The sequence below is a fragment of the Emys orbicularis genome, chromosome 1 (genome assembly GCF_028017835.1).
Source record: "Emys orbicularis isolate rEmyOrb1 chromosome 1, rEmyOrb1.hap1, whole genome shotgun sequence".
NCBI lineage: Eukaryota > Metazoa > Chordata > Testudines > Emydidae > Emys > Emys orbicularis.
This window is the reverse complement of record NC_088683.1, coordinates 151,244,492-151,272,255: the sequence shown is the minus strand read 5'-3', so window position 1 is coordinate 151,272,255 and position 27,764 is coordinate 151,244,492. Positions and strand designations below refer to the sequence as shown.

At 49.8% G+C, this 27,764-nt stretch overlaps 1 protein-coding gene across 2 annotated transcripts; it reads left to right on the top strand.

The window, feature by feature from the left end:
* The first annotated feature begins 7,657 nt into the window (after window positions 1–7,657).
* ZYX (zyxin) lies at window positions 7,658–26,318 on the top strand. Of its 2 annotated transcripts, XM_065403276.1 has the most exons (10): window positions 7,658–7,822; window positions 13,000–13,286; window positions 21,603–21,784; window positions 22,290–22,382; window positions 22,869–23,402; window positions 23,743–23,887; window positions 23,990–24,159; window positions 24,384–24,562; window positions 24,783–24,903; window positions 25,103–26,318. In XM_065403276.1, the coding sequence occupies exons 2-10, from the start codon at window positions 13,022–13,024 to the stop codon at window positions 25,211–25,213; spliced, it is 1,800 nt and encodes a 599-aa protein (XP_065259348.1). In that variant the 5' UTR covers window positions 7,658–7,822; window positions 13,000–13,021; the 3' UTR covers window positions 25,214–26,318. The 2 variants fall into 2 exon arrangements, with proteins under 2 accessions (XP_065259348.1, XP_065259356.1); XM_065403284.1 differs by lacking the exons at window positions 7,658–7,822; window positions 21,603–21,784 and having other exon boundaries at window positions 13,205–13,286.
* The last annotated feature ends 1,446 nt before the right edge of the window (window positions 26,319–27,764 follow it).

The window sequence follows — 27,764 nt, the reverse complement described above, 5'->3', positions numbered from 1 at the left end:
AAAACCCGAGGACTCCTTGTGGCACCTTAGAGACTAACAAATTTATTTGGGCATAAGTTTTCTGATGAAGTGGGTTCTAGCCCATGAAAACTTATGTCCAAATAAATTTGTTAGTCTCTAAGGACTTGGCTACACTTGCGAGTTAGTGCGCAATAAACGAGCCCCGTGTGCACTAGCTCACTCCCCATCCACACTGGCAAGGCACGTAGAGTGCTCTGACTCCGCAACTAGAGCGCTCCTGGTACTCCACCTCAGCGAGAGGAATGACGTTTGCTGCACCTTGGCTACAACGCACGGGCATCAGTGTGAAAGAGGTTTTGCATTACTGCGCTCTGATTGGCCTCCAGAAACGTCCCATAATCCCCTTAAGTCAAGTGGCCACTCTTGTCATTGTTTTGATCTCCTGTAGGAATGCGGAAATGCCCTTTCAAAGCTCCGTTTCTGACAGCCGGCATGCAAGCCGTTACTGTAGAATGCTGTGTGAGAGAGAGAGAGGCGGGGGGGAGGGGGAGGTCTGCTGCTGTCTGAACTTACAAGACAGCATGCTGACATGCTCTCAGCCCCCCCAAAACCCACTCTCTCTTCCCACACATAGACACAACACACTCTCTGTCACACTCCACCCCCCCCCCCCATTTGAAAAGCACATTGTAGCCACTTGCATGCTGGGATAGCTACCACAACGAACTGCTCTCTGTGGCCATTGCAAGAGGGGCTAATGTGGCCATGCCAGTGCGCTGGCTTTCACTGTGGACAGACTACAGCGCTTTCCCTACTGAGCTCTAGGAAGGCTGGTTTAACTCAAAGCGCTCTCCATCTGCAAGTGTGGCCATGCCCTAAGGTGCCACAAGGACTCCTCGGTTGTTGTTTTTTTCAAGCCTAAAGTGTCACTGCTAAATACAGGTTTGAACAGATTGTTTAGCATAAGTAGTTAACACATATTTCAAGGGACCATTCATAGTGAAGTGGCCCATTAACACCCCTTCAGTCAAAGAGAGGAAATGAAGGCAGGGAGGGGAAACAACTGGGAGAGGGTTGTTTTTAGGTTACAGATTGTTGTAATAAACCATAAATCTAGTGTCTCTATTCAGTTCATGATTGTTAGTGTCTAGCAAAGTTATGATTTTATGATCCCAGGCTTATCTTTTGAAAGTGTTGTGCAGGTTTCCTTTGAGGATGAGGACTGAGGGGTCGCAAGTGATCGGTTTGTGAAAAGTGTTCACCCACAGGTGATCTGATGTTTTTGTCTTTTATTATTTTCTTGTGTGAGTTCATTCAAGGGCACAGTGATTGTTTCACCCACATAATTGCTAATGGAACATTTAGTACACTGGATGAGTAGAGCCTTGCAAATCCGTGGACCATTTTTGCAGATCGTGAATCGGAGGCGGATAAAATTTTTTTATCTGCGTAGGGCTCTGTGGATTAGGTACACCACATGTTGTGACAGGCATGTGTAGGACCCATGGATCTTGAAAGGTGTGTTGTGGGGGCGTATTGATTGCTGTAGCTGTGGAGATGTAGACTGGTTTTAGAATGGCCGGAGACCAGTCGAGAGATTTGTCTCCCTACCCGCCTCTATCATCAGGGTTTAAGATTGCCCAAAATAAAAACTAACAAGGAAGTGCAGGAGTAAAACTCAGGTACGTTTATTAAATTAACAACAGTTCAACAAGGTAAGTAAACTGGGAACATTATAAAGGACTCCCAACACAGGTAAGGAAAGCAAACAGGTAAAGGTGAAATTATAACTCTACTGATTGAGAACAAAAGGGTTTACTCCCTCCCCAAAATGGGTCCCAAGTAAGGGGTATGGAGGACTTAAAAGGTCTCTACCATTTCCTGCAGCTTGTCTGGAGCCTCCTGACTTCACGGTGCGAATCGGGTCTGGAACTGACCAGGTGACTCGGTAGGGTGAGAAGTGGACCTCAGGCGACAGGTAGGTGGTAACTCTGTGGTTTTTCTTCTTTCTTCCCTGTGGTGTCATGGGTGCAAGTAAGATCCAGATGAGAGGGTGGCAGCTAGCAGCTCACCCTTGTGTACAAGTATGTTAAACCCTCTGTGGTGGGGCAGCTGCCCCACCCCCATGAGAGAGGGGGCTAGAGTAGGCCAGAGCAGCTGCGCAGGCTGGCAGCCAATTAGAGAAGGGCCTACTGAGAGCCAATCAGGGCCGAGATTAGAGCCAGCCAATCACGGCTAGGCTAGGCCCTATATAAAGGCGGCCCAGGAAGGGAGCAGGGAGTCTGTCCCAGACCTTCATGGGAGAAGGTCTGTCTCCAGAGCAGGAGACCTGCACCTCGGACAGAGCAATGCTGGGCAGGCTTGGGGGGAGCATACTAGGGCTCCGGCCCAATACTTGCCGAACTGTGGGCCCTGATAAAAAGAGCCTAGAGGGTGTGAGGGGCTAGAGGGGAAGTGGCCCAGGGACAGTTGGACAAGGGGAGAGAAGGAGGGCAGGGAGGCTGCCACTACAGGGTCCCTGGGTCGGGACCCAGAGTAGTGGGCGGGCCTGGGTCCCCCCCCTTCCCTCTTGTACCGCACCTGGTGGTGGAGAAGCAGTCAGAGTAGACTGCAACCAGCCCTTGAGACAGGAGCTAGACTGTGAGGTTGCGGGTGGCCACTGCTGTTAACACCTCCCCGGAAGGGCCTGGCTGCCTGGGACTTGAGTAAGGTACTGGAGTAGAGCAGTGCTGGGGAATAGGGCAAGGGAGCCGGGGAGCTCCCGCCTGGAAAACCCCCAGGCTGCAAGCCTAGGCAAAGGCCTGAAAAGGTACTGGGGTTGCAGAGGTGCAGCCTGGGGGTAGGTGGAGGCAGCAGGTTCGACCCCCCCCGTTGCCGATGGGCCTCTGAGCAGCCCCTGGATTATGTCCCAGCTGCCGCGCCCCCCACCCAAGGCAGGTAGAGGTCCGTGATTCCCCACAGCTGCCCGGGTGGCTCTACCATGGCCCAGTTGTGGCTCTTCGGCCCCTGAAGCCCTGCCCCAGGCCAGAAGACAGAGTTGGGTTGGGGTAAGAGCCATGTGGGTAGTTGTGGGGAGCTGTGGACCCTCCACCTGCCCTGGGCAGGGGGCAGGGACACAGGCCAGGGACTGCTTTCAGGCCCCCCCACCCGGAGTGGAGGGTCCATGGTTCCCTGGCCCGGCTCCAGGTTGGCTGGGAGGTGGGGCCTCGGGGGAAGAGGAGGGGCAAGGGCGGGGCCACAGAGGGGGCGTGATCTTATACCTGCTCCACTTTTAGGAAGAATCCGTTGCCCCGACCTGCTTCAATACAGAAATAACCCCCCCCCCAGTTGTCACCTACACATGCCTATCACATGTCGTGTACCTCATCCAGTGCACTAAGTGCTCTAATAGCAACTATGGGTGAAACCAGACAATCACTATACTCTTGGATGAACTCACCCAGGAAAATGAAAAGACGATAACACCAGATCACCTGTGGATGAACATTTTTCACAGTGATCACCCTGTATCTGACTTATCAGTCCTCAGCCTCAAAGGAAACCTGCATAACACTTTCAAAAGGCCTAAATTCATAACTTTGCTAGACTCTAAAAATCATGGACTGAATAGAGACACTGGATTTATGGCTTATTACAACAATCTGTAACCCACTAACCCTCCTCCCCCTTCTTTTCCTCCCTGTGACTGTAGGGATGTTAACGGGTCACTTCACTGTGAATGGTCCCTTGAAATACGTGTTAACTACTTATGCTAAATAGTCTGTTCAAACCTTGTATTTAGCAGTGACTTTGAGTTACTGTAGTTTCTCAGACCTGAAGAAGAGCTCTGTGTAAGATCCAAATCTTGTCTCTCTTACCAACAGAAGCTGATCCAATAAAAGATATGACCTCACACCCACCTTGTCTCTCTAATATCCTGGGACCACCATGGCTACAACAACACTGCATGCAAGAAGGGTGTAGGACATTCAACATGGCATAGATACATGCCTTACTGTAATGTACACTGCATGGATGTAATTCATAAGGGCAAAATGGCTGAGAATTTAAAAATAAGATTGTAACAGACTGAAAAACCCAGTGATGATTGAAATTGGTGGTATTCTGAACAAAGTGAGATCTCGACCACACCTGTAGCTACTTCTATAACTTCACATGGACTCAACAGACATTTTGGGCTCCAGATCAACATTCCTGGAAGCTTTTATTATACACATTGTTCATATTCCAGTAGTGCCTTGAGAACCAAATGAGATTATGGCCCCATTGTGCTAAGCATGGTACATAGTACAAGGCAGTCCTGGCCTTGAAGAGTTGAGTCTAAGCAGAGGAGACAGACAAAGGGTGGAAGACGAAACAAATGGAAAGTAACATGCTCAAAATAGGTCACCAGCAAAAGCCAGTAATAGAACTCTCATCTCCTGAGTCTTAGTCCAGTGCCCTAATGCACTAGATCTCACTGCCACTACCATACTGGGTTTTATGCTCTTGCAGTCAGAGCAACTTGGGCTGGAACTCTGTTATCATAGCTAGCTCACATATCCTACAAAATCACATGGTGCATGAACTGTGTCTGGGGACAACCAGATTGTAAACGGGTCTCCTGACATGTCTGCACTTGTAGTATCATAACAATACTTAGCACTTGTATAAGAGATAAGTCAGTATAGTTAGTCCCATTTCACAGACAGGAAAATTGAGGCACAGAGAAGTGTAGTGACTTGCTCAAGGTTACACAGTAGTGGAGGTGTCATGTTTCACATGATATGTACAATTAAGGGTTTGTCTGTGCTAGAGTTTTTAAGACACTGTTGTAGCTACAGCAACATAGCTGCATCAGTACAAATCCCTAGTTCAGACACTTTGTACCAGTGTAAACTGGGATTTGAACTGGTGCCTTTTACCCCAGACAAGCTGGGCCCATGAAAGTCCCATGCAACACTAGGGTTCTGTACTGTGGCAGCTACATCAGTGTAACTGGTGGATAAATACCCCACTGTAGATATGTCCTAAATCCTCTGAGCATTGCAAAGAGTAAATAATCTCTGGAAATTTGGCAACAATAGGGCAGAAAGCCAGATTCCAAGGCAAAAGTATGGTGATTAGGTAAAGAACAGGAATTCCCCCTTGGCTCCCTGCTTGGAAGAAATAGGCTTAGGGAGGCTGCCCTGTAAAAAGAAGGGCTCAGGAAAAGAGAAAAAAGAAAACCAAAGATAGGAAATTTCAATTTAAAACTCCTTGGTGCAGGGACCAGATCTTCTTCTGGGTGAGGTACAGTACTAAGCACGGTATCCATGCTCAGATTAAAAACAAAACCTAATAGGTAATACTGGAATGGATTTGGGAATAATGTGGATCCTGCAGATCAGTACGTACAACAGGGGTCGGCAACCTACGGCACACATGCTAAACACGGCACGTGAGCCGATTTTGAGTGGCACGCTGCCTGCCCACTGAGAGGAGGAGGAGGAGGGGCCGGAAAGTGCCACGCTGGGGGAAGAAGCGGGGGAGGAGGGAAGCTTGGCTGCAGCAGGACCAAGCTTCTGCCTCCTGCCCCAGCAGGGGAGAGCGGTGGGGGGCCCCTCTGCCCCTCCTCCTCCCTCTCCATGCCCGTGATGGCCCTTGCAAGGGGGAGGGGGAAGAGCGGCAGGCTGCACACAGCTCCGTAGAGCAGGCAGAGAGAGGTAGGGATGGGCCTGGGGGAAGGGGGTGGAACAGGGCATATCCCTCCCAGCCCCCTGCCATGAGCCGCTCAGGGCAGGGGGCTGGGAGCACCCCCACGAGCTGAGCACCGCAGCCTTCTGCCCTGCAACCCCCACACACCCCCCAGCCCTCTGCCCTGACCTCCCCCCAACACCCAGCCTTCTGCCCTGCACCCCCACATCCCCCCCAACCCTGACCTCCCCCCAACACCCAGCCTTCTGCCCTGCACCCCCCCACCCTGCCCAGCCCTCTGCCCTGACCTCGAGTCGCCTCCAACACCCAGCCTTCTGCCCTGCACCTCCACACACACCCCAGCCTTCTGCCCTGAACCCCCCCCACACCCAGCCTTCTGCCCTGCACCTCCACACACACCCCAACCCTCTGCCCTGACCTTGAGTCCCCTCCAACACCCAGCCCTCTGCCCTGACTTCCCCCCAACACCCAGCCTTCTGCCCTGCACCCCCACATCCCCCCCAGCCCTGACCTCCCCCCAACACCCAGCCTTCTGCCCTGCACCCCCCCACCCCACCCAGCCCTCTGCCCTGACCTCGAGTCGCCTCCAACACCCAGCCTTCTGCCCTGCACCTCCACACACACCCCAGCCTTCTGCCCTGAACCCCCCCACACCCAGCCTTCTGCCCTGCACCTCCACACACACCCCAGCCCTCTGCCCTGACCTCGAGTCGCCCCGCTCAGCCCACTGCAGGCCTAGGTGAACAGAACCCCAGGCTGGCAGTGGGCTGAGCAGGGTGGCAGAGTAAGATCAGCATTTTAATTTAATTTTAAATGAAGCTTCTTAAACATTTTGAAAACCTTGTTTACTTTACATACAACAATAGTTTAGTTATATAATATAGACTTATAGAGAGAGACCTTCTAAAAAATGTTAACATGTATTACCGGCACGCGAAACCTTAAATTAAAGAGAATAAATGAAGACTCGGCACACCACTTCTGAAAGGTTGCCTACCCCGATGTACAATTTACAAAGCACCAGAGGATTGCGTCATGGTTCTGTTAGGATTGAGGGGCATCAGTAGAGCTGTGTGGGGTCCTCAGGCCTGCAAGAGCATGTCACCAGTGAGCTAAGTGGTCTGTGTGCTGGGGTTTGAGATAAGGTCCTGTCCAGTACTGCATAAATGAGGAATTACATTACTTGCAGTATTGTGGGTTTGGTTGTTTTTTTAAAAAACAGTGTCTGTAGGATTGGGAAAGTCTGAGTCAGATTCTCTTGCAGCTGGTTGCTGTGGGGAGGGGGTGGGGAAGAGACCGAGAGGGACCCTGACTCACCAGAGCTGCCAAGTCTCTCCTTACATGTAGGATTTAGTGGAAATGAAGTCACTGGTGGGTGAGGGAAAAGTGGGGGTCACTGGGTGAAGGAATGGGGTGGGGGTTGAGGCAAGGAAACACCAGCTGCTGAAAAAGGAGGAAAAAGAAGGAGGCAGCCCCATGCTGGGGCAAGAGATAAAACACAAGCCCGCAGGGGGAAACCTAAACTGAGGGGCTTTGACTGAGCTGGGGGCTGAGAGGAAGAAGACAGGAGTGGATTGGAAGGGGCTGGGAATCAGGATTGAGAGCCCTGGCAAATCTCGGGGGGGGGGGAAGCGGGGGGGAGGGAGAGGGAATCCAGGAATAGAAAGTAGAAAGGGTATGAAATATGGGCCTTCCATAAGCAGCAGGAGAGAAAGCTGATACCTTCCTCCCGTGAAAACACAGAGGGAAAGGGGGGGAGGGTAATGAGATGCTGATTTTAAGAGTGGGAGCGCTGCTGTTCCCCCTTCTCTCAACAGCCCTGTCTAGTGCATTCATCCTCCCCCGTTACCTCATTGCCACATTCCCTAGTGAGTGAGCTCAGCTGTTCACACAGCCTCTCTCCTTTTATGGTCAAACAGCTTTGCTTGGGCGAGGCCTTTTTGCTAGATCCTAGGGAAGTCCTTGGGCCCTATAGCTCCACCCAGAGCCACTCCTCCCCCCCTCCCCCCCCCCTTTTTTTTGGCAGACAGGCAACTGAAGTAAGTCTAGATTGCTGTGCAGGGGGCAGAGAGAGCGGGACGCTTAGCCACGGGGAGGAAGGAGTGAAGCTGGGCTTGCGTTCCAGCAGCAACAAACTTTTAGGCCAAGGGGTACCAGCCTTCTCTTCCTGAATTTCTCCCCAAAGGTGAGTCCTCTCCCCCACGCTTCCTTTGGAGAAGAGCTTGTCCTGGGTGAAGCTCTTGCCTCTTAGTTTTATTGTAACTTTATGCTCAGAAACTAAATGCATGTTTGTGTAGCAGGGAACCCCACCCTCCAATTTCCTACCACACCCACTGGGGCTGAGAGGCTGAACTTGCTGTTGTGTTTTGTGGTCTATGCTGGTTGCACGGCTTGGGCCGTTCTTAGCGTTAAATTTATGGGTTTGACGTCTCTGCGTGTCCGACTTATTTTCCGGGGGAGCCTCAAACTTTTGAAAGCCTGACCAACTATTTGGTTGGCTGGGGTAGGTTCCTCCCCTCCCTGTGGAAAAGAAATACCTTCCAAGTCGCCTCCTTTCTTTTGTAAAGGTTTAGCAATGGGGAAGGAGAAGGGGCTCTGGCTGGCTGGTTTGAGTTGAGACTCTTCTCTTGTGTGTAAGTGAGACCCCAGAGCCTTTTTCCAGATGTGGTTAGGAGGGGAAAGAATCAGTAACACTTTCGGGAACTCCTCTCCTCTACCTTCCTGGGCAGGGATCTGAAGATACTTGTGCCTGCAAATTTGTGACTGTCTGGAGTTTGAAATATGTTTGCATGTTTCTTTCTTGCTGTGCAGAAAAGAAGACGGGGTATTTAGTTATGTGAATGTTCACTCTAGGCTTGGCTTGTAGCTTTGAAAGTTCCCCTTTCCCCGGTCCGATTCCTGACTACAACTTGCATGCAGGGCTTAGTGACTGGAATAAACTCACTGGTGGGGGAAGGGAAGTGGGGGTTACTGGGCAAAGAATGGGGGTGGTGGCTGAGCAGGGAAACACCAGCTGCTTGAAAAATAAATGATTTTTCTGTTGCTGGGCTTTGTAACTTTTTTTGCCAGCCAAGCAAACTTTGCAGGATTAACCAGAGTTTGAGGGGGTGGAAATGCGTGTGGTGGGTTTTTTGTTTTTTGTTTTAATTTAAACAAACCAAAAAAACTCCAAAACTGAAGTAAATCAGCTTGATTCTTTCACTTCATATTTTTAATAGCACATCCCCTTTCTCCACTTTCTATTTGGAGGAGGCAGGTGACTCTGTGGGTGCAGTTGCCAGAGTTACTGTATTGTGGTGATTCTGAAACATTTCTCTCTTCCCTCCCCACCCCCCATTACTCCCTGCTTGGTCTGAACTGATAGTCTCCATAGCAGGGATTCTCAAACTTCATTGCACTGCGACTCCCTTCTGACAACAAAAATTACTACATGACCCCAGGAGGGGGGGAACTGAAGCCTAAGCCTACCTGAGCTCCAAAGCCAGGCCCTATAACCTGAGCCCTGCCACCCAGGGCTAAAGCCCTCAGGCTGCAGCTTCAGCCCTGTGCAGTGGGGCTTGGGCTTTGGCCACAGGCCCCAGCAAGTCTAAGCCAACCCTGGCGACCCCATAAAAACAGGGTCATGAACCGCTGCTTCATAGGGAAGGAATCATTTTGGAGGACGTTAGGGTGGGTCTTTCCTTCCATGTTCCCTTCCCTACTCAAGGGTGGGATGCACTGGTGACTGGGCCATGAAGTTCAGGTCATGGAGGCAGGAGCCTAAGGCCTTGGCTACACTCGCGGATTCACAGCGCTGCCGCGGCAGCGCTGTGAAGCGCGAGTGTAGTCGCGCCGCCAGCGCTGCGAGAGCTGTCTCGCAGCGCTGCAAGTACTCCACCTCTCCGAGGGGAATAGCTTGCAGCGCTGCGAGGGAGCGTGCAGCGCTGCAGGCGCTGATTACACTGGCGCTTTACAGCGCTGCACTCGCTGCGCTCAGGGGGTGTGTTTTTTCACACCCCTGAGCGCAGCAAGTGCAGCGCTGTGAATTGCCAGTGTAGCCAAGGCCTCAGACAGAGTTGGTTGGTTTCTCTTTGGTGGGTCACCCAGTAGGTATGGTTTAGGTCAGGGGTCTACAGCACTTGTATAGGAAACAAAGCAGTCTGTGATACCTTTAAAATGGATTGCTTTCATGTAACCAGTGCAACTCTGGCCAGTGAAAGGATCTAAATCTCAATTTCTGCCCCTAATCAGTAGAGAGGGGTCATGCATAGGGTAGCTACATAGCCCTTGCTTGAGGCTTTGGTGTCATCGGCCTCTACAGCTACATGGAGTCTTCTGATTATTATTGTAGCTGTCAGGAAATATCTTCCTTTGGGGTTTGATAACCCTAATTTAGGCTCAGGCTTGCCTACGTGACACTCCCTCAGTAATTTTTGTATGCTTGAATAACAGGACCCTATTAATGCACATTTCATAATTGCAGGTCAGGATTGATGGGTACCAGTAGAACAGGGGGAACTATAGCATGCATAGGGGGAGGAGAGGTAGGTCAGTCTAAAGGCATGTTGGGGAAGCTTCATTTTCCCTTCCCTCTAGGCTATAGGGTGGCTGATGGACAAACTGAAGATATGCCTTCCTGCTGCTTTTTAAGCAGAACTTGGGATAGACAGGGGCAGCTGTAGGAGGGAGGCTGCTGTGAGGAGAGAGAGGCTTCGGCCTAGATAGAGTATATGGGGAAAAGGACTGCTCTGGGGTCAGGGAGATGGGAACAGCTGCTAGGTATCTGCATGAAGCAGCTGATGTCCCACAATCCATCTCTATAAAGACCAGCCCCATTATAGAGTATGATCATGAGGTGACTAGGATGTGATCTTCAAGTACCTACAAGGGGAGAGGATTTTTAATGGCAGAGGGCACTTAAACTAGCAGGTAAAGGCATAAGAAGACCCAGTGGCTGGTAATTAACCATTGGAACAGTTTACCAAGGTACTTGGTGTATTTGCCATCACTTGGAGGCTTTAAATGAAGACTGGATATCTTTCAAAGTGATATGCTTTAGCTCAAGCAGAAATTAGTTAGAAGCAGAATCACTGGGTGAGAGTCTATGGTCCGTTATGCAGAAGATCCCAATAATGGTGGTACGGCCCCTTCTGGGCTTAAAATTTGGTAATCTACTCCCCAGCACCCTTATGGATGGTTGATACACCCAGTGCCTGACCTTGGGAGAAATGAGATCTTGTGGTTTGTCACTTAGGGCTTGTCTACACTGGCACTTTACAGCGCTGCAACTTTCTTGCTCATGGGTGTGAAAAAACACCAACCCCTCCCACCCCGAGTGCAGCAAGTATCAGTGCTGTAAAGTGCCACTGTAGACGGATCGTGCACCAGCGCTGGGAGTTGTGCCCCTTGTGGAGGCGGTAGCGTTTTAACATAGCTTTAACATTTAAATGCTTTAACATTGCCAGTGTAGACTAGCCCTTAGTCAATGCTGATGACTCTTCTTCTCTCACCGACTCTCAGCTGGATGTAAGTATGACCAGGAGAGGGAGGGCTGGTGAGGATTGGTTCCAATATAACAACTAAGGCAAATACACCTCTACCCGGATATAATGCGACCCGCTATAACACGAATTCTGATATAACGCAGTAAAGCCTCTGGGGGGGCGGGGCTGCGCACTCCGGCGGATCAAAGCAAGTTTGATATAAAGCGGCTTCACCTATAACACGGTACGATTTTTTTGGCTCCTGAGGACAGCGTTATATTGAGGTAGAGGTGTATCTGAGATCTGAGTACCCCCACAACTTGGGAGCACTTGTATGGGTAAGTGGCCCACATAGGTCTCATCAGTGATAGCAGCACGGTGGAATAGCTGCAGGAGGACTGTTTGCATCGCTGGGGTTGTTACAGCAGCCCATCATCATCCATGCTGACTGTGCAGCGGCAGGCACTGTAGAAGAATGTTGTTCAAAACAATCGAAGTCCAAATGCTGGCATACTTGCCTATGCACCATTGGGAGCATTATTGTGTGTGGTCAGCATGATAAATTTAGTGCCTCTCTGGCCTGGACACCAGCATTGGGGGGAAATCCTAGCAATGTGGGCTCTTATGAGGAGATCACCAATAGCTCCTGGCTGTTGTGAGTTTGGAAACATCCTAAGGGCAACTTGTGTAGTGGTTTGGGGTGGGGAAGGGGAGGGAGATGGGGAGAGTTTCAGGTTTGCCACATACAACTTAGAGAACTCGCTTTTGAGGACATGACTGGACTCTGATCCTGGGAGTGGAAATGTACAGCAAGCTGCATTCCAGCTAGACCCTAGTAAGATACCATCGGCAGGATGGAGCTGTGAGCATATTCTGGGGCAAACAGGAAAGTGCTGCTTGCTGTGCTGTACTAGGCTGCACCCCGAGGGGGCCAGGCCATGGATCGGCTGGCTTTAGGGCAGCATCTATACCGCAGGGGCTGGGAGGGAGTGACTCTAGGAATGTCAGTGAGGCTGGCTGAATCCAGGAGCTGCTTCCTGCAGGAAGGGGCGGGGGCAGGGCGGGCAGCCGTTGCAGCCATTGAAGACGCTGTAGGAGCTCTTGCCTATTGCTACAATGACAGGAAGGGACAGCAAGACAGAAATGACAGCAAGACAAAAGGCTTGGCTGGGGAATGTGTGACACTATGGAATCACCCAGGTTTCCTTTTGTTCTGCTTGTGCTGCAGCTGTTGGAGCTTCCCCACTGACCAGAGGGGGCTGGGGGCCTACAGGTAAAAGGATGGGGGTGGGGTTGTGAGGAGAGAGGCTGCAGGAGGAGAGGATTGGACAGAGTTGGCAGGGATGCAGTGGTGACATAGGCTTGGGGCTTCAGGAGGGCATGGGGGGGTGGTGTGATGTAAGGGATGCTAAAGCTGCCTCTTGGTGTGCAGGGGCTCCAGTCTGAGGTGTGGGGATCTGAGCCATCTGCAGAAGGCTGGCTTCTCTAGCAATTCTCTTCCGCATTGATCCCAGCTTTGTCCTTCTCTTGGTTTATCATTCCTGCCCTCCTATCCCCCCACGTTTAACCCCATTCAGCAAAGGGCTGAAGGTGGAGAGAGTTTATTGGTGCTTTGGCCAGTTGTTCTTTCCCTGCATCCCAGTGAGGAGAAGAGGAGAGGCGCTTGTTCAGGGTTTGCCTCCAGGTCAGACAGTATTTCTTGCTTCAAAACATATTTCTGTCTCCCAGTCCTGGGGGCACCCCAAGCTCTACTCATGCCCCTCTGATCTCACTCAGGTGCACCCAACCTCCAATTCTGTTTCCTGCTGTGCCTTTCTCCAGATTTCGTTTGCCCTGGTTTTCCTCTGCAGGGTCATGTCTAATCTCATGTCTGTGTCTCCACTCTCCTTCTGCCCCCCAGGTGCTGAGCAGCCAGCAGCAAGATGGCATCCTCTGGTAGCCCGGGAACTCGTATGACTTCCACAGTCAGCATCAATATTTCCACTCCAACTTTCTACAACCCGCAGAAGAAGTTTGCTCCAGTGGTTGCCCCTAAGCCCAAAGTGAACCCCTTCAGGGCTGGGGGTGCTGTGCCTGGGAATGCCTCAGAGCTGCCACTGCCCCAGCCTTCTGGGGCTGGTGCCCAACGTGCTCAGATAGGGAAAGTGGGGGAGATCCCACCAGCTGCAGCACCTTTGCTTGCTGAAGGTATGTGAGATCCATAACTTATTACTCGCTCCATCTGTGGGAGCTGATGTGCGTTCCTGCGTTCTCAGTGCATATGGTCTGTGTCTGGCCTAAACAATGAATAAGGGAGAAGGAGGGGATGCAACTTGCCACAAATAATAGATGGGTGCTCACACTGGGAGTGTAGCAGGACTCCAGAGTGGGATACAAAGGTGTGTGTATGGGGGGGACAAAACATGGTGAAGCAATTCTGACCACTTTGATCTAGGTGTTCATAGCATCTTCTTCCCCAAGAGGAAAGGAGGGTGGAGGGGGAAGAGAAATTCTGGTCTCTCACCAGAGTCTGTAGGAATACCATAAATATCAGTGTAGGGGGCGGTTACATTGCAGGGAAGAATCCCCCAGCTTGGCTCACTGTGGGGATAGCTCACACTGTCTTCCATTTCTGTGATTCATCCCTTACCTCACTCTGTAGCTTGTCTCAGATTGTGAAAGCTCTTCCCCTTTGGTCTCACTCATTTCCTGCCATTTCACCATTGTACATGCCCTGCCTCAATGGGTGGAGTAGTTGCAGGAGCAGATGGGAGGTGCCATAAACAGGAAGTGAGACATAGCGGTTTGCCTCCCTGGGTTTTGTTTTCTCTTGTGTTGAGTTTTTTTTTTTTTTCTTTTCTTTTCTTATGGGCAGGGTTCTAGTGCCGATGTAGCTTTTACTTTAGCTTTTGATCCCTGTTGGGGCCCCTTTTCACTCCTCTGAGGCCACCTGGTGATTCAGCCCCCATGCTGGACCTGGCCAGTGCAAGCCACTAGGAGTATCATTACTACCCACGTTCTCCTTCTTGGCATCCCTGTATATCACCACCCGGTCACTGGGTTTGTCTTGACTAGGATAGGTGGTGTGATGTTAGCCACCATCTTCTAAAAGGCTAGTGTAGACAAGACAATGTCAACTTTAATGTCTGCTAGCTGGTTGAGTTAGTCTAGCAGACAACCTAGCTGATGTTCTAACACCATCTTTAAATCCTGGTTAAGACACAAAGTCACAGAGGAGATGGGCAGTGCTGGGAAAACTTGCCTGCCTCTCATGCCCCCCTTCCCCCCTTTTTTTTGGGGGGGGGGGAGGGGCAGTGTATCTGCCTTGACTTCAGTGCTGTTCCTGACCATACTCCACTGGTAAAATGAGAGCAGGATTAGGCCCCCAGTAGCTTTTATTTGGTGGTCAGAATGAGGAACTGAGATGGGGAACTTTTTCTCTTGCCCTCTGAGTTTCTTCTGTTAATTTGCCCTACTTAAATGCTCAGTCCCTGTTCCTGAATTCAGCCCTCTGTGGCTTCAGTATTTCTTCAGATATATTCAAGTTCTGGGCTGAGTGTGCTGCAGCCAGCTCAGAATGTCCGTGGAGATGATGGCTTACAGTGTGTGGTCTGTCATTGCATAAGAGACACTGACTACACTGGGAAACATTAGGTTGGTAGCAGTTTATCCTGTGGCTGCTCTTCACCAAGGTCAGTGGCTGTGCCAGCTCCAGGAAGCTGTGGTGTTGTCAAATTGTGAATACTAAGCAAGAGTAGAACGGGGCAGTTGCTTGATGGGAGGATAAGAAAATTGGGATGTGTGCTTTCTTCCTTCTGAGTCAGTAGTGACCCCAATGCCCCATGGTGATGCTATGCTGCATGGAAGCATGGAGGTGACTGGATAGATGGTGGTTGAGCTGTTGTCTATATCAAATGCTACTTCATTGAGTTATGTTCCTGATGCAGAATTACAGCCCTGGGCTTGAGCTGGGGGGAGGGAGGAAAGAACTTGAACAAAACATTGTAAAAAAAAATTTTTTTTTAAGGGTGCTACATGCTGGGAAACTCAAGGTTACACTTTTAAAGTGGACCTGCAAAGAGTGGTGAAAAATGGGCTTTGTGCCCGTTCTTTGCTACTTTATAGTGGATAAAGGAAGCCTGAAATTCCCTCCCTCTGGGGAAAAAATGGAAGGTTGTGTGGTGGTGGGTTTTTTTCCTTCTCCTCCTCTCTTCTATCCCTCCTCCCCCCCCCCCCCCCCCCTTATTTCTTGTCTGGGAAATTCAGTCCCTGGACAAATACAAAAATTCAGCCTGGGAGACTCTCTGGTGACTAGAGAACTAGTGAAAATTGTGACACTAGACAGCAAAACTTGAGCAGGGAGGGGACTTTTAATTGGACTGGTTAAAACTTTTAAAAACCCTACTCTAACTTCAGTGAAGAGGGGTGCTCACTCATATATAAATCCATTTCTCTGTTGTGAAGTCATATTTCAGTGTGTTCAAAATTCTGCACAAACATGAAGATTGGATAGACTTGAATCCTTAGTACTGCTTTGTGAAGTACTCGTTCTCCCCATTTTACTGAGGAGGAAACTGATGCTCAAGCGTGAAATGACTTTCATAATAGGCAATGTAGCTTTATTAATTAATCTCTGAACTGGGAGTCCAGAGAACTTTGTGCTCCCACTTCTGCCACTGGTCACTTGGACAAGGCACTGCTTCAAACCCTTTTCCCCCAGCTGGGAAACAGGGATAATATCCACTGCATGGGCTGTGAAACTCACTTTTTGTCAATGACTGAGTCTGGCTGTTTGTAAATCACATACTGAGTCCTTGGAAAGGAGTTGTATAAATCCAAAGCTGCCTTGTTAGGGCCACCTGTTGGGACAAGGCTGGGACTAGATCTTGTGTATTGCTGGCTTCCAGCTTTCTGCTTTGTCCATTAGATGTCTGTGTTTCTGTCCAAACAAGATGGCTGCTTGAAAATGGCAGGGTGATCATAAAACACCCAATACTCTCAAGACCTTAAAAAGGAGCTCCTGGACTATGGGGAGATGCAAAAGCCCTTACTATAAAACTCCAACAGCAAACAACAAACTTTCTCATTGAGAGCAGACAAAACATCAAGCGAGCTGGGAGTTTCTAGCCCAAACAGTGGTTAATATAACATTCCAAAGAAACCCCTAGACTTTCCCAAATGGTGGCAAACTTTTTTCTTCCCCGTAACTTCCCTATCTCTAAATTCCCTCTCTGATTCACTCAAAAACTTGCAACAAAAGTCTAAGGGCAAGAGGCTGAAGAGAAACTTCATGCAGATTGATTTTGTGAATTTTGAAGCTTAATTGTGGAGACACTACACTCTCTCTCCATAACAAAGGCAAAGAAAGAATGCCATGTTAATGTGGAAAATAAATATAAGATCATGTAATGCAGTGCTAACTGTATCAACTTCTATGGTCTGTTTTTATACAGGAGGGTCAGACTAGATGATTTAATGGTCTCTTCTGGCCTTAAAAAGTCGATGAAACTCCACCATGCTACACAGACATAACCAGTATTACACAAAAAATGCAAGTAGTATAATGTTAAATGGGAAGAGAAAAATGCTACTGCTATGCAACACGGCAAGTTAATATTGCTATAAGAATTCTCTCTTATCTACTATTGAGGATTAAGATCAAGTTAGTGCAGGTGCAATAACTAACAATTATCCTTTATGAATAATGGTATGAAGCCATTTTGGTGACTAATTCATAATCTGTGCTGATACTGCACCTACCATCCTGGCAGATCTTGGTTCCACTTCTGCAAACTGCTTTGTGTTGTTTGAGCAACTATTTTCTTTTTGCATTCAATCTTCCAGCATTATCTTTCCTTCCTGAGTTGAAACAGCTAAATGGACTTTGCTCAAACTTTCCATTCAGTTGGGGTGTGTGTGTGTGTGTGTGTACGTGCATGCAGAAACCAAGGTTTGAAAATTCCATTTGCTGGTGGCAAGTAGGAAGCTTTCCCTGAGTTGGGGGTCAAACTGCAGGCTTGGAGTGAAGGTGATGGTACTCTTTCATTCTCTAGCTACAAAAATAAGCTCTGCCCACTTGAGGAGAAAATGAGATGGTTCTGTCAATAGACTGTGCAGATGTTCAGAATATGATTATGTTCCACTAGGCTTTCTGTACTTGGCTCCCTCCATGAGCGCTTCTTTGAACAGGGAGGGGAAAAAACAAGTGGTATCTCCCAACTTGTGGTGCCAAAATGAGCTTGTCACTCAGAGTACTTCCTTTCATTTTTTACATACTTTGAGCAGTGAAAGAGCTAACAGCATTGACAGTTAACTTCAATACCAATTGATACTTTAACAAGTGCTTAGATGAATGGGGCAGTGCCTACATCCCTGAGTTCTTGTTTCAGGCTCTCTGCAAACTCAAGCAGACCATGCTGCTACAGTTATGCTTGTTTCACATTTTCATGGTTTTCTTTACAACCATAACAGTTACTTATCTATTTTTTAAAATGAAGGCAGAAATTTGGAGAATGAGAGCAGCTTGAGAGGAAGTCTGCATAACACCGAATTGGCTAAAAGGAAATCTTACACTTTTTCTTAAAGCTGAAAGCTTATCTTATCCCTTGTAGCTTTGAAGAGAACCTCCCAAACGTGACCCAGCATATTGCTGATGGTTGAGTCTAACTTTTTCCCAAGCAGCAGCAGGTCAAAACCAACAAGGCTAGACAGTTTCACTTCTGCTGCTCCTGCTCAGAGTTCTGTATCCAGCAGTGGAATGGACAATAATCAGGTCAACTTCATGCTGCTAGTCAGGGGTAACTATAAGCAGCAATAGAGGCACTGGATCTAGGGTAAGGGATATAGTAGTGGATACCTCCCCTTCCCTAGCAGCAGTCAGAAGCCTTTGTAGCTTTGGGTTATGGGGAGGAGAGAATGCAAGGAGATTTCTCCTCGCTTCTAGAAGGTGGGGAGGAAGAGGGTACAGGTTTATCAGATATCTGCTGGCTAGAGGATCCCCTAAGCTGGGCCCAGGGACATCTGCCTCATAAGAACCTCAACAACTGGAGGAGAATTGAGCTTTTTACCAGAGCATGATCCCTGGACTTGTAGGTCCCTTCCTCTCCTCTCTACCTCTGTCAAGAAGGTGTCTGGTAAGTTTCTCAAGTCCTTGTGGAGACTGGGCACGGGAAACTTTAACCCCAGAGCCAATGCTTCTTTCAGCTACCAGAAAAAGAATAGTGGCTTCCAACAGCACCCTAGTGTCTGGTTTGTGTGATGGGCCAGATAGTCTAATGCAGTCACTCTCAACCTTTCCAGATTACTGTATCCCTTTCAGGAGTCTGATTTGTCTTGTGTACCCCCAAGTTTCACCTCACTTAAACTGCTTGCTTAATGAAATGACAAATACAAAAGTCATAGCACACTAGTACTGAAAAATTGTTTGCTTTCTAATTTTTACCATATAATTATAAAATCAACAAATATTACACTGAAATGTAAGTACATTGTACTAGGAGTTGTTTATACTGCTCTATATACTAACTAAAATTTCATACAGACTTCGCTATTGCTTTTTATGTAGCCTGTTGTAAAACTAGGCAAATATCTAGATGAGTTGATGTACTCCCCTGGAAGACTTCTGCATACCCCCAGGGGTACATGTACCTAGGATTGAGAACCACTGGTCTAATGCACCAGTTCCCAAACGTGTTGTCCATGTGTACTTGCTGGCAAGTTATATGGTGCTGTCTGCTTGACTTGATCTATATAGTCTTCTAAACTCTTCATTGCAAAAAGCCTGGGTGCCTGCAAAAGTACTGGGAAATGAGGAATAGGCACTTTAACCTTCTGTCCTAATGGGATCTGCTATGTAGGAGTAAGAGAGGAAATGGGAGGCCACCTGCTAGTGGGAGAGGATCAGGCATTGGAGAAGCATGTGCAGGAGACTGGGGGGAGAGGACAAAATGGCTGGGAAGGGAGATATTTAAATAAGGGTGAACATGCATGGTGGTGTATGCACACCCCTTCCCCTGCCAGGGTGGATAGTGGGTGTGTGGACACTGTGGTTACTATCTACCTGACTGTCTCATACCTTACCACACAGAGGTCCAAGGGCCAGAGTGAAAGCAGCGGCCCTTGGGTTTGGGGCAGCATGGCCTAGTGGCCATTATTCAAGGGGCTGCTACCAGGGGGGTGGCGGCCCAGGTAGTGGGGCTTGCACCCACCTGACTCCACCAGACCCCGACCCAGGACCCTATCAGTGGCGGAGTGGTCCACCCCTGGGTCAGCAGGGAATCCCAACGAAACATGCTGACCTCACACAGGTGGGGGATATCACTTGCTCACTCTCCCTGAGTCGCTTTCTGAAGCTGTAGTCCATGGGCTATCGGGGTCTCTGGGCTCTTCAGCACAGGTAATTCCCTGGGGCTTCATTAGCCACAGATCTCCAGTCTGGTTCTTGGGATCTCTGGCTCCTGCAGGCAAGGGCTGTGATGGCTTCTCAGCTGCAGACTCCACCAAAGGTCCTCCCTCTCCGGCAGTCATTCCAGACTGAGCTGCTCCCTTTTATACTGGCATAGCACTTGGAGCGTGACCGGTATGGTCTGAGGGGCAGGACTTCCTCTGCCCATAGTGTGGTGTTAATCCCTTCCGGCCCAGTGTGGGGTATGCATACCCCATCACAATGTGCCATATCAATTAAAAAAAATCAGTTATCTCGAAGGAGACCTAATTTTTGTAAAAATAATTGGGATAAAATATAACATGGTTTTATAAAAGGTAGATCATGCCAGACCAACCTCATCTCCTTCTTTGAGAAGATAACCAAGTTTTTAGACAAAGAAAATGCAGATATACTCTGCCTGGGTTTCAGTAAGGCATCTGATACAGTTATACATGGGAAATAATTAGTTAAATTGGAGAAGATGGGGATTAATATGAAAACTGAAAGGTGGGTAAAGAACTGGTTAAAGGGTAGACAATTGGTCATACTGAAAGGTGAACTGCCACGCTGGAGGGAGGTTACTAGTGGAGTTCCTCAGGGAGTGGTCTTGGGTCCAGTCTTATTTAACACAGATTGCTGGCCTTGGCATAGAAAGTGGGAGCGTGCTAATAAAATTTGTGGATGACACAAAGTTGGGAGGAATTGCCAATATAGAGGAGGACCAGAATATCATACAAGAAGGTTTGAATGACCTGTAAACTGGAGTAATAGAAATGGGATGAAATTTAATAATGCAAAGTGCAAGGTCATGCATTTAGAGAATAACAAGAAGAAATTCTCCTGTGAGCTGGGGATGTATCAGTTGGAAGAGACAGAGGAGAAAGACCTGGGTGTATTGATTGATCGCAGGATGACTATGGGCTGTCAATGTGATGCGGCTGTGAAAAAGGCTGATGCATCAGGTGAGGTATTTCCAGTAGAGTGTTAATACCATTATACAAAGCACTGGAGAGACCTCATCTGGAATACTGTGTGTAATTCTGGTCTTCCATGTTTAAGAAAGATGAATTCAAACTGGAACAGGTGCAGAGATGGTTTACTAGTATGATCTGAGAAATGGAAAGCCTTCCTTACGAGAGGAGACTCGAAGAGGCTGGCTTGTTTAGCCTAACCAAAAGAAGGGTAAGGGGAGATATGATTGTTCTCTATAAATACCGGGGAGGGAGAGAGTTAAGAGCCAGTGTTGACACAAGAACAAATAGGTATAAACTAGCCACAACAAGTTTAGGCTTGAAAGTAGACAGATTTCCCCCTCCCCCCCCCCCCCCCCCCCCCCTTGGAAGGTTAACTAGCTTCAAGATTGAGTTGGTTTAGGAGGGGATGGGATGATGGGGCATATGGCCTATCAGCAACTGCCAGTAGCAAAAATATCCAATGGCTGAAGATGGGACTCTAGATGAGGAGGGCTCTGAGTTACTACAGATAATTCTTTCCCAGGTGTGTGGCTGGTGGTTCTTGCCTACATGCTCAGGGTCTAACAACTGATCACCATATTGGGTTGGGAAGGAATTTTCCCATAAGTCAGATTGGCAGATACTGTGGGTTTCTTTCACCTTCCTCTGCAGCATGGGGCCCGGGTCACTTGCTGGTTTGAACTAGTGTAAATGGTGAATTGTCTGTAACGTGAAGTCTTTAAACTGCATTTCGAGGACTTCAGTAACTCAACCAGAGGTTATGGGTCTATTACAGCAGTGGGTGGGTGAGGTTCTGTGGCCTGCAATGTGCAGGAGATCAGACTGGATGATCACAACGGTCCCTTCGGACCTTAAAGTCTGAGTCTAAAATGCATCAAATGCTTTGGTAACTCTCAAAGGTGCACAATTACTGTGTTTGTCTTTTATGCAATGGCAAATGTGTTGGGAATGGTCTCTGTGTGATGCCAAGCTTGTGAGAGTTGTGGGATGGGAATTAGAGACCCCATAGTTTGACCGTTCTTATGTCCCTCCTCTGGAAAGCACTCGATCTTTTGTCTGAGTGTTGCTGGAGAAGCATGGTCAAAACTTGTCCCTTTTTTAATAACCCCTCCTTCTTCCCTGCAGAGCTGCCACTGCCACCTCCACCCCCTCCAGGAGAGGAGACAGTCATCTCCCCAACCTGTGCTTTCCCCCCACCCCCACCGCCATTCGAAGAGCCCTTCCCCCCGGCCCCAGAAGAGGTTTTTCCTTCTCCCCCTCCCCCCATGGCTGACGAGGGGCTTGTGACTGGGGTGCCTGCCCCACAGGTAAGTATAGCTATAGCTGGTCTGGGGTTCATTTCTTAGGTGGGCCACTCTAGTTCCCAGTGTTCTGAACATGTGCAGGCACTTGGCAGGGCTGTATGGCCTTGAGTCAACATCTCTGCACACACACCTCAGCACTGGGAAGATGCTGGGAGCAGAGAAGCTCTCTCACTTCAGGCACCTCCTCGGTGTTTTCAGAGTGCTTTGTTCCTGGGGAAGTCACTACTGTGGCACCATCTGTCTGGGCCTGCATTCCGTACTGCCCACAGTGCTCGCATAGCATGCACCTAACCCCCACCGTCCCCTCCAGCTTGCCTCTCGCCCAAAATCAATTGTAGGATTATGCTGTGATCCCAGGCCAACAGCATTCTGACCCAGCAGAGGACTGTGGGGTTGGGAACCTCACGGTGGGATAGAGGATGCCCCCAGGTTTGCAGCTGTTCCTGATAGGGGTGAGTCACGTAACACGCCCTATTTCTCTTTCCTCCCCCATTGGTTGGTGACACAGGTGCGTGGGAAGATGAATAGCATTGATATGGAGATTGACTCGCTGTCCTCAATGCTGGATGACATGGAGAAGAATGATCCCTTCAAATCCCGGGTGAGCTGCCCTCCAGGTTGCATTGTATTCTCTGGATGGGTCATGTTGAAGGGGAGGGGTGGTAGGCTGGTTTCACTAGGGGTAAGGTGGGGTCAGGGGGATGGCTGAATGGGGATTGTGTGGTAGGGGCCATTACTGAAGTAGGAAATGGATAGATAAACCATAGGGGGAGGGAGCATAGCTGGAAGGGGGAAAAAATCTGTTGCAGCATAGTCAGGGATGTTTAGTGGATTGAAGGGGTAGCCAGATAGATGAGGTGGGGTGTGGAGTCAGGGAGGAGAAAGAAGGGCAGCTCTAGCCTCCCCTCAGTCTGTGGGAGTGGATGAGCTCTGTGTGTGTCTGAGGTTGGGGATTGCCTCAAGCAGCGATGCAGACTCTCCAAGGACCTTATGCTGAAGTGCCTGAACACACCCTGCAAAGCATGGTAGATAATCACTTGCATAATACTGATTGGCTGTCTGTTCTCCCCATCTCTTCTCCTTGCAGGTGTCTCCAGGATCCACAGCTCCCCTGGAAACACCTTCTGCCCCTAAAGGCCATGTAGAAATCATGGCTGCACCTAAAGATCCCCCAACTCCTGCTTCTTTCCCCCCCAAGTTCACCCCAAAACCCAGTGGAGGATTCACGCCAAAACCCTCTGAAGTGGATGTGGTCCCTGCACCAGCACCTTGGGCAGCCCCACTGCAGCGTAGAGACCCCCCAGCAACGCAGTCCAGAGCACTAGCCCCATCTGTGCCCCTTCTTCCCTCAGCCCAGCCTGCCCCTAAATTTACCCCATCCCCTGTTGCCAGCTCCCCCAAATTTGGATCCAAACCAGCTGCTGGTGCTTCTGGGGTCCCCACAAACTCCATGAGATTTACTGCCCCTCCCCCTACTCAGACCCGATTCACCGCCCCTTCAGCTATGGGCTTGGCCCCAAGGCCCCAGCCTCCCAGTTTCACCTATGCCCAGCAGCGGGAGAGACCTCAGGTGCAGGAGAAGCCACATCCCACAGGACAGCCTGCCGCCCCACGGGACATGGTAAGGAGCAGAGCCATGCTCCAGATGGCTTGTGACGGAATGTGTCGGGGATGGGGGGGGGGGGGGGGGAAACGGGGTTCCCTCCAATGTGAGGAAAGTTAGTACTCATCTGAGAGGGAGCAGCTGAGGAAGAGACTTCACTGTATCTTATTTGAGGGGAGGGGGCAGGCAGTAGGTGAAGGGTATTCCCCAGAGATACCAGGGAAGGGGGCAGGCATTGCAGGGTGCTCCTGAGAGATACTGTACCAGTGGGGAAAGGGGCACAAACATGGGGGGAGAGGGGGCTCCCATCCCCCAGTAACTGCTTTCTGGCGCTGAATGTCTTCCCCTCTTTCTGCAGCACAGGGCTCCTGTGGGCACTGGTTCAGAGCCCCCCAGGGGAAACTCCTCACTGACCATGAAAGAGGTGGAGGAGCTGGAGATGCTGACCCAGAAGCTCATGAAGGATATGGAGAACCCACCCCATGCAGAAGCCTCCACTTCTGGTGGGTGCTGGCAAGTGAGGTCCCCCTGTGGAGAAGCTGAGTATTAGTCTGGGTTGTGGTGGCTATCCCCCTTCTCTAACCTTCTCCTCCCTCCTATGGCAGAGCTGTGCGGCCTCTGCCGGAGGCCCCTGTCCCGAACTCAGCCAGCTGTGCGTGCTCTTGACCATCTCTTCCACGTGGAGTGCTTCACCTGCTTCAAGTGTGAGAAGCAGCTGCAGGGGCAGCAGTTCTACAATGTGGACGAGAAGCCCTTCTGTGAGGACTGTTATGCTGTGAGTGATGGAGGGGGCCCAAGGTGTGGGACATTGCTGTGCTGGAAGGGGAATGGGCATAGGGGTGCTGCTATGCTGTGAGTGGGCACAGCGCTCTGTGTGGCTAGCCTGCCCCAGTCTTCCCTCCCTCAATTGCCTGAAGGAAGGTTGACCCTCCTGTCCAGGGATTACTGTTGGGTTGGGCTGCTCTTATCTCTTGCTCACTTGCCCTGTCCTCTCCCTAGGGTACCCTGGAGAAGTGCAGTGTCTGCAAACAGACCATCACAGACCGGATGCTGAAGGCCACAGGCAACTCGTACCATCCCCAGTGCTTCACCTGTGTGGTGTGCCAGACCCCACTCGAGGGGGCATCTTTCATTGTGGACCAGGCCAATCAGCCCCACTGTGTGGATGACTATCACAGGTAGGCAGGAGGCATCTGGCCAGAGGAGGAGCCAGCCCCACAGGCAGGTAGTCTCCCAAGAGAGGGGAGCCACTCCTCTTCTCCCCCCCACTCACTCATCCTTGCTGCAGGGAGGCCCTCTTCCAGGCTCGGCTGCCTCTCAGCTCTCCTGCACTGTTTAACTGGATCCCCATTGGGAAGGCTGCTGTTGTCAGTGTCTCCTCTCCTCTGTGTGCTGCAGGAAGTATGCCCCCCGCTGCTCAGTCTGTGCTGAGCCCATCATGCCAGAGCCTGGAAAGGATGAGACGGTACGTGTGGTGGCCTTGGAGAAGAACTTCCACATGAAGTGCTACAAGTGTGAGGTAACCAGCTTCTCCTCCAAATCTCCCTCCATGTCCCCTACGTCCATCTCCTGTACATGTTTCTCTATGGCATTGTCCTGTTCTCAAGCCTGTCAACCCTCCCACGGGGCCCTCCATGTGCATCTGTCTTCCCCCACCCCGTGTCTCGTTCACATTAGTGTTAGTTGTCACTGAACTTCCTGTCATCTTTCCCCCCCAGGACTGTGAGAGGCCCTTGTCTATTGAGGCAGATGAGAACGGCTGCTTCCCCCTGGATGGTCACGTACTGTGTATGAAGTGTCACACCACTCGTGCCAAAGCTGCGTGCTGAGGGGCTTGGAGTGGGGTATGCCCCTGATACCTCTCCTCCCCCATGCCAATGGCCTGCATTCCCCTGCTCTCAATGGTCCAATCCCTTTGCCCCACAGGGCACATTCCTACTTAAAGATACCCTGGCAATGATCCTTCCTTCACACAGGGATCACCACCCCATATCCCCTCCTCCATGCCAGGATCCCCCTCTGCAATGCCTGCTTTTCCTGGTCCCAGTGCGTTCCAGACTGGGGAGTGTGGGAGATCCCTCTGTTTCCCCTAAATTGCTCTAGAATGGGCATTTCAATAGTCCTGGAGGAAATAGGTTGGCCTCTCCAACTCTGTGCTCTCTCACTCCTTCAGCTCCACCTGATAGAGCTAGGCAGAACTACCTAGTGGTTGTGTCTGAGGCTAAAGGTATCTTTGCTCCATGGAGCAGTACACGTATTTGACATTGTGAGATGAAGTGCCCGTCTCTTCAGTGCTCCTTTCTCTGCTGTCTCCCTCTCACCCATATCTAGGAGCATAGGCATCTTTCTGAGAAGAGTGGAGACAGAGCTTGGTGGGCGGCCTTGCTCCCTGGGCTGGAAAGAGTTAATCTAGGTTATAGCTTTCCTGCCTCTGTCAGATCTCACCAGCTGGCTGATCCTGTCTAACATTTTTCCCTGCCAGATAAACCTGTCAGCCTGGGGAGGGGCCTCTCACTGGGATTGGGACCCTCTTCCTCCCCTCCCAGAAGGTCTCTACTCCCCATTTCCTTTCACTCAGTGTCTTCCTTGGTGCTTGGCCCAGTCGCTTGGCATAGCAAACTATCCAAAGGATTTGTGTTTACACAAAGGACTCCTAGAGCTCATTGTGGGGGCTGCCAGCGCCCAGTAGGGAATGGCCCCAAGGTGTGGTATGAGGATTCACTGCCAGCACAAGGTTGGAGGAATGTCTCCCCAGGTACCAATAGGCATTGCTCACTGTTACTGGGAAGGCTGCAGTGATAATTGCGATGTCCTAATTAGCTCTGCCTGTCACTAGGGTGATCCCCTCTTCCTGGGCTGGAATCACTCTGACTGAACCGGCATTTTGGATATTGTACTTTCCAGCCACTGTGTGCATCTAAATAAATTTTTTTTTTATTGAAATCTCCTCCTTGGTCTGTTAATCCAACCTTGTGCACGAGAATCACCATGTTCCACCACCATACAGCTATGAGATAGCATTGCTGTCCCAGCAACTGTCGGTCACTTCCCCATTCTGCACCTGAACCCTGGGGCTATGGATTCTGCCTTTGCATTGGCAATGAGAAGGTCTGGGTCTCCCCGCCCTCTATTATTAGCTTCCTGTTCAAACTGTGTAAGCTGAAGAGCTCAAACACTCTATGAAAATCTGGCCCTTAGCTCAAAGGTATTTAAACATATATTGATGCAGATAAGACACCTGCTTAGATACCTAACTTCTGTTGAAGCATCTCTAGGAGCCTTAATACCTAATATCTGAACCTAAAGCCCTCCATACTTTCGATTAGGTTAATTGTTTGGTTCTCTGGACCTTCTCCAGAATTGAATGGTGCCCAACCCTGAATGCACGTCCTTCTTTGGAAGAACCATAGCGTCTCTGGGCTCTTTCACAATGCTCCTGTTGTATCTTCTGATTTTTTGACACCTAAATCTTTTTATGGATCTAGCCTAAGTGACACAGATCTTCAAATCTCCACTCAACTACTGCCTAATCCTCTAGGCACCTAAACTTCCTCTACTAAAGTCCCTTAGGTGCCAAGTTTCTGCCAGTGAGCATGTGCACAGCCTCTTCAGTTGAGGTGCCCAGGTGCTTCTCACACTTAAGCACCAGTGGGATCCTCAGGTGGGGAAACACCTACTTTATGTTGCCTGTGGGGCCTGTTCCAATCAGAGTTTTCTCCAAGCATGCCAAACTCCACATAAAATGGTGGGAGGGGAGAGTAGTGGTGCTGCCCCCTCTAATTCTTAGTCCACTGGTTAGAGCTCTCAGCTGGGATGTGGGAGACAGGGTTCAGTTCCCTCTCTGCCTGATGTGGAGAAGGGAATTAAATTTGGGTCTCCTCTTCTTCCCCCTCCCCCAGCTGCAAAAGAATGCCCTAACCACTGGTCTATGGAGTCCTCCTTTCTCTGGTCTTAAGTACTTACACAGTAGAGCAGCTCAAACAAGAGAATGAGAAGCATGCCCCAGAATACCCCATAGACCTAGGGCATCTGTATGGGAATGGGGGTGGGGTGGAACACAAGTTCGAGTTTCTTCACATCAGGCAGAGGGGGCAATTGAGCCTGGGTCTCCCACAGCCTGGGTGAGTGCTCTAACCCCTAGGGCAGAAATTATAAAAGGGGAGGAACAGCACCACCATCTCACTGTTTGTGTTTAAAAAACAAAACAAAAAACATCACTTGCCTAACCCCAGAAGAGGGGTTTGTGGCTGTGAATCCTGAGCAGAGATAGGCACCTAACCTGTTAGCTCTGTCTAGTGTCTCTGCAGCACTCACAGGAGTGAAAAGCAGGAAAATCTTTAGATGCTATAGTATGTAGCTGGGACTCTGCTACACATGGTG

Coding starts and splice junctions, on each gene's coding strand:
- ZYX (XM_065403276.1), top strand. CDS start 13,022: ATGGCATCCTCTGGTAGCCCGGGAACTCGTATGACTTCCACAGTCAGC. Junction 21,785..22,289: donor CTGGGGTGCCTGCCCCACAG/GTAAGTATAGCT, acceptor TTGGTGACACAG/GTGCGTGGGAAGATGAATAG. Junction 22,383..22,868: donor ATGATCCCTTCAAATCCCGG/GTGAGCTGCCCT, acceptor TTCTCCTTGCAG/GTGTCTCCAGGATCCACAGC.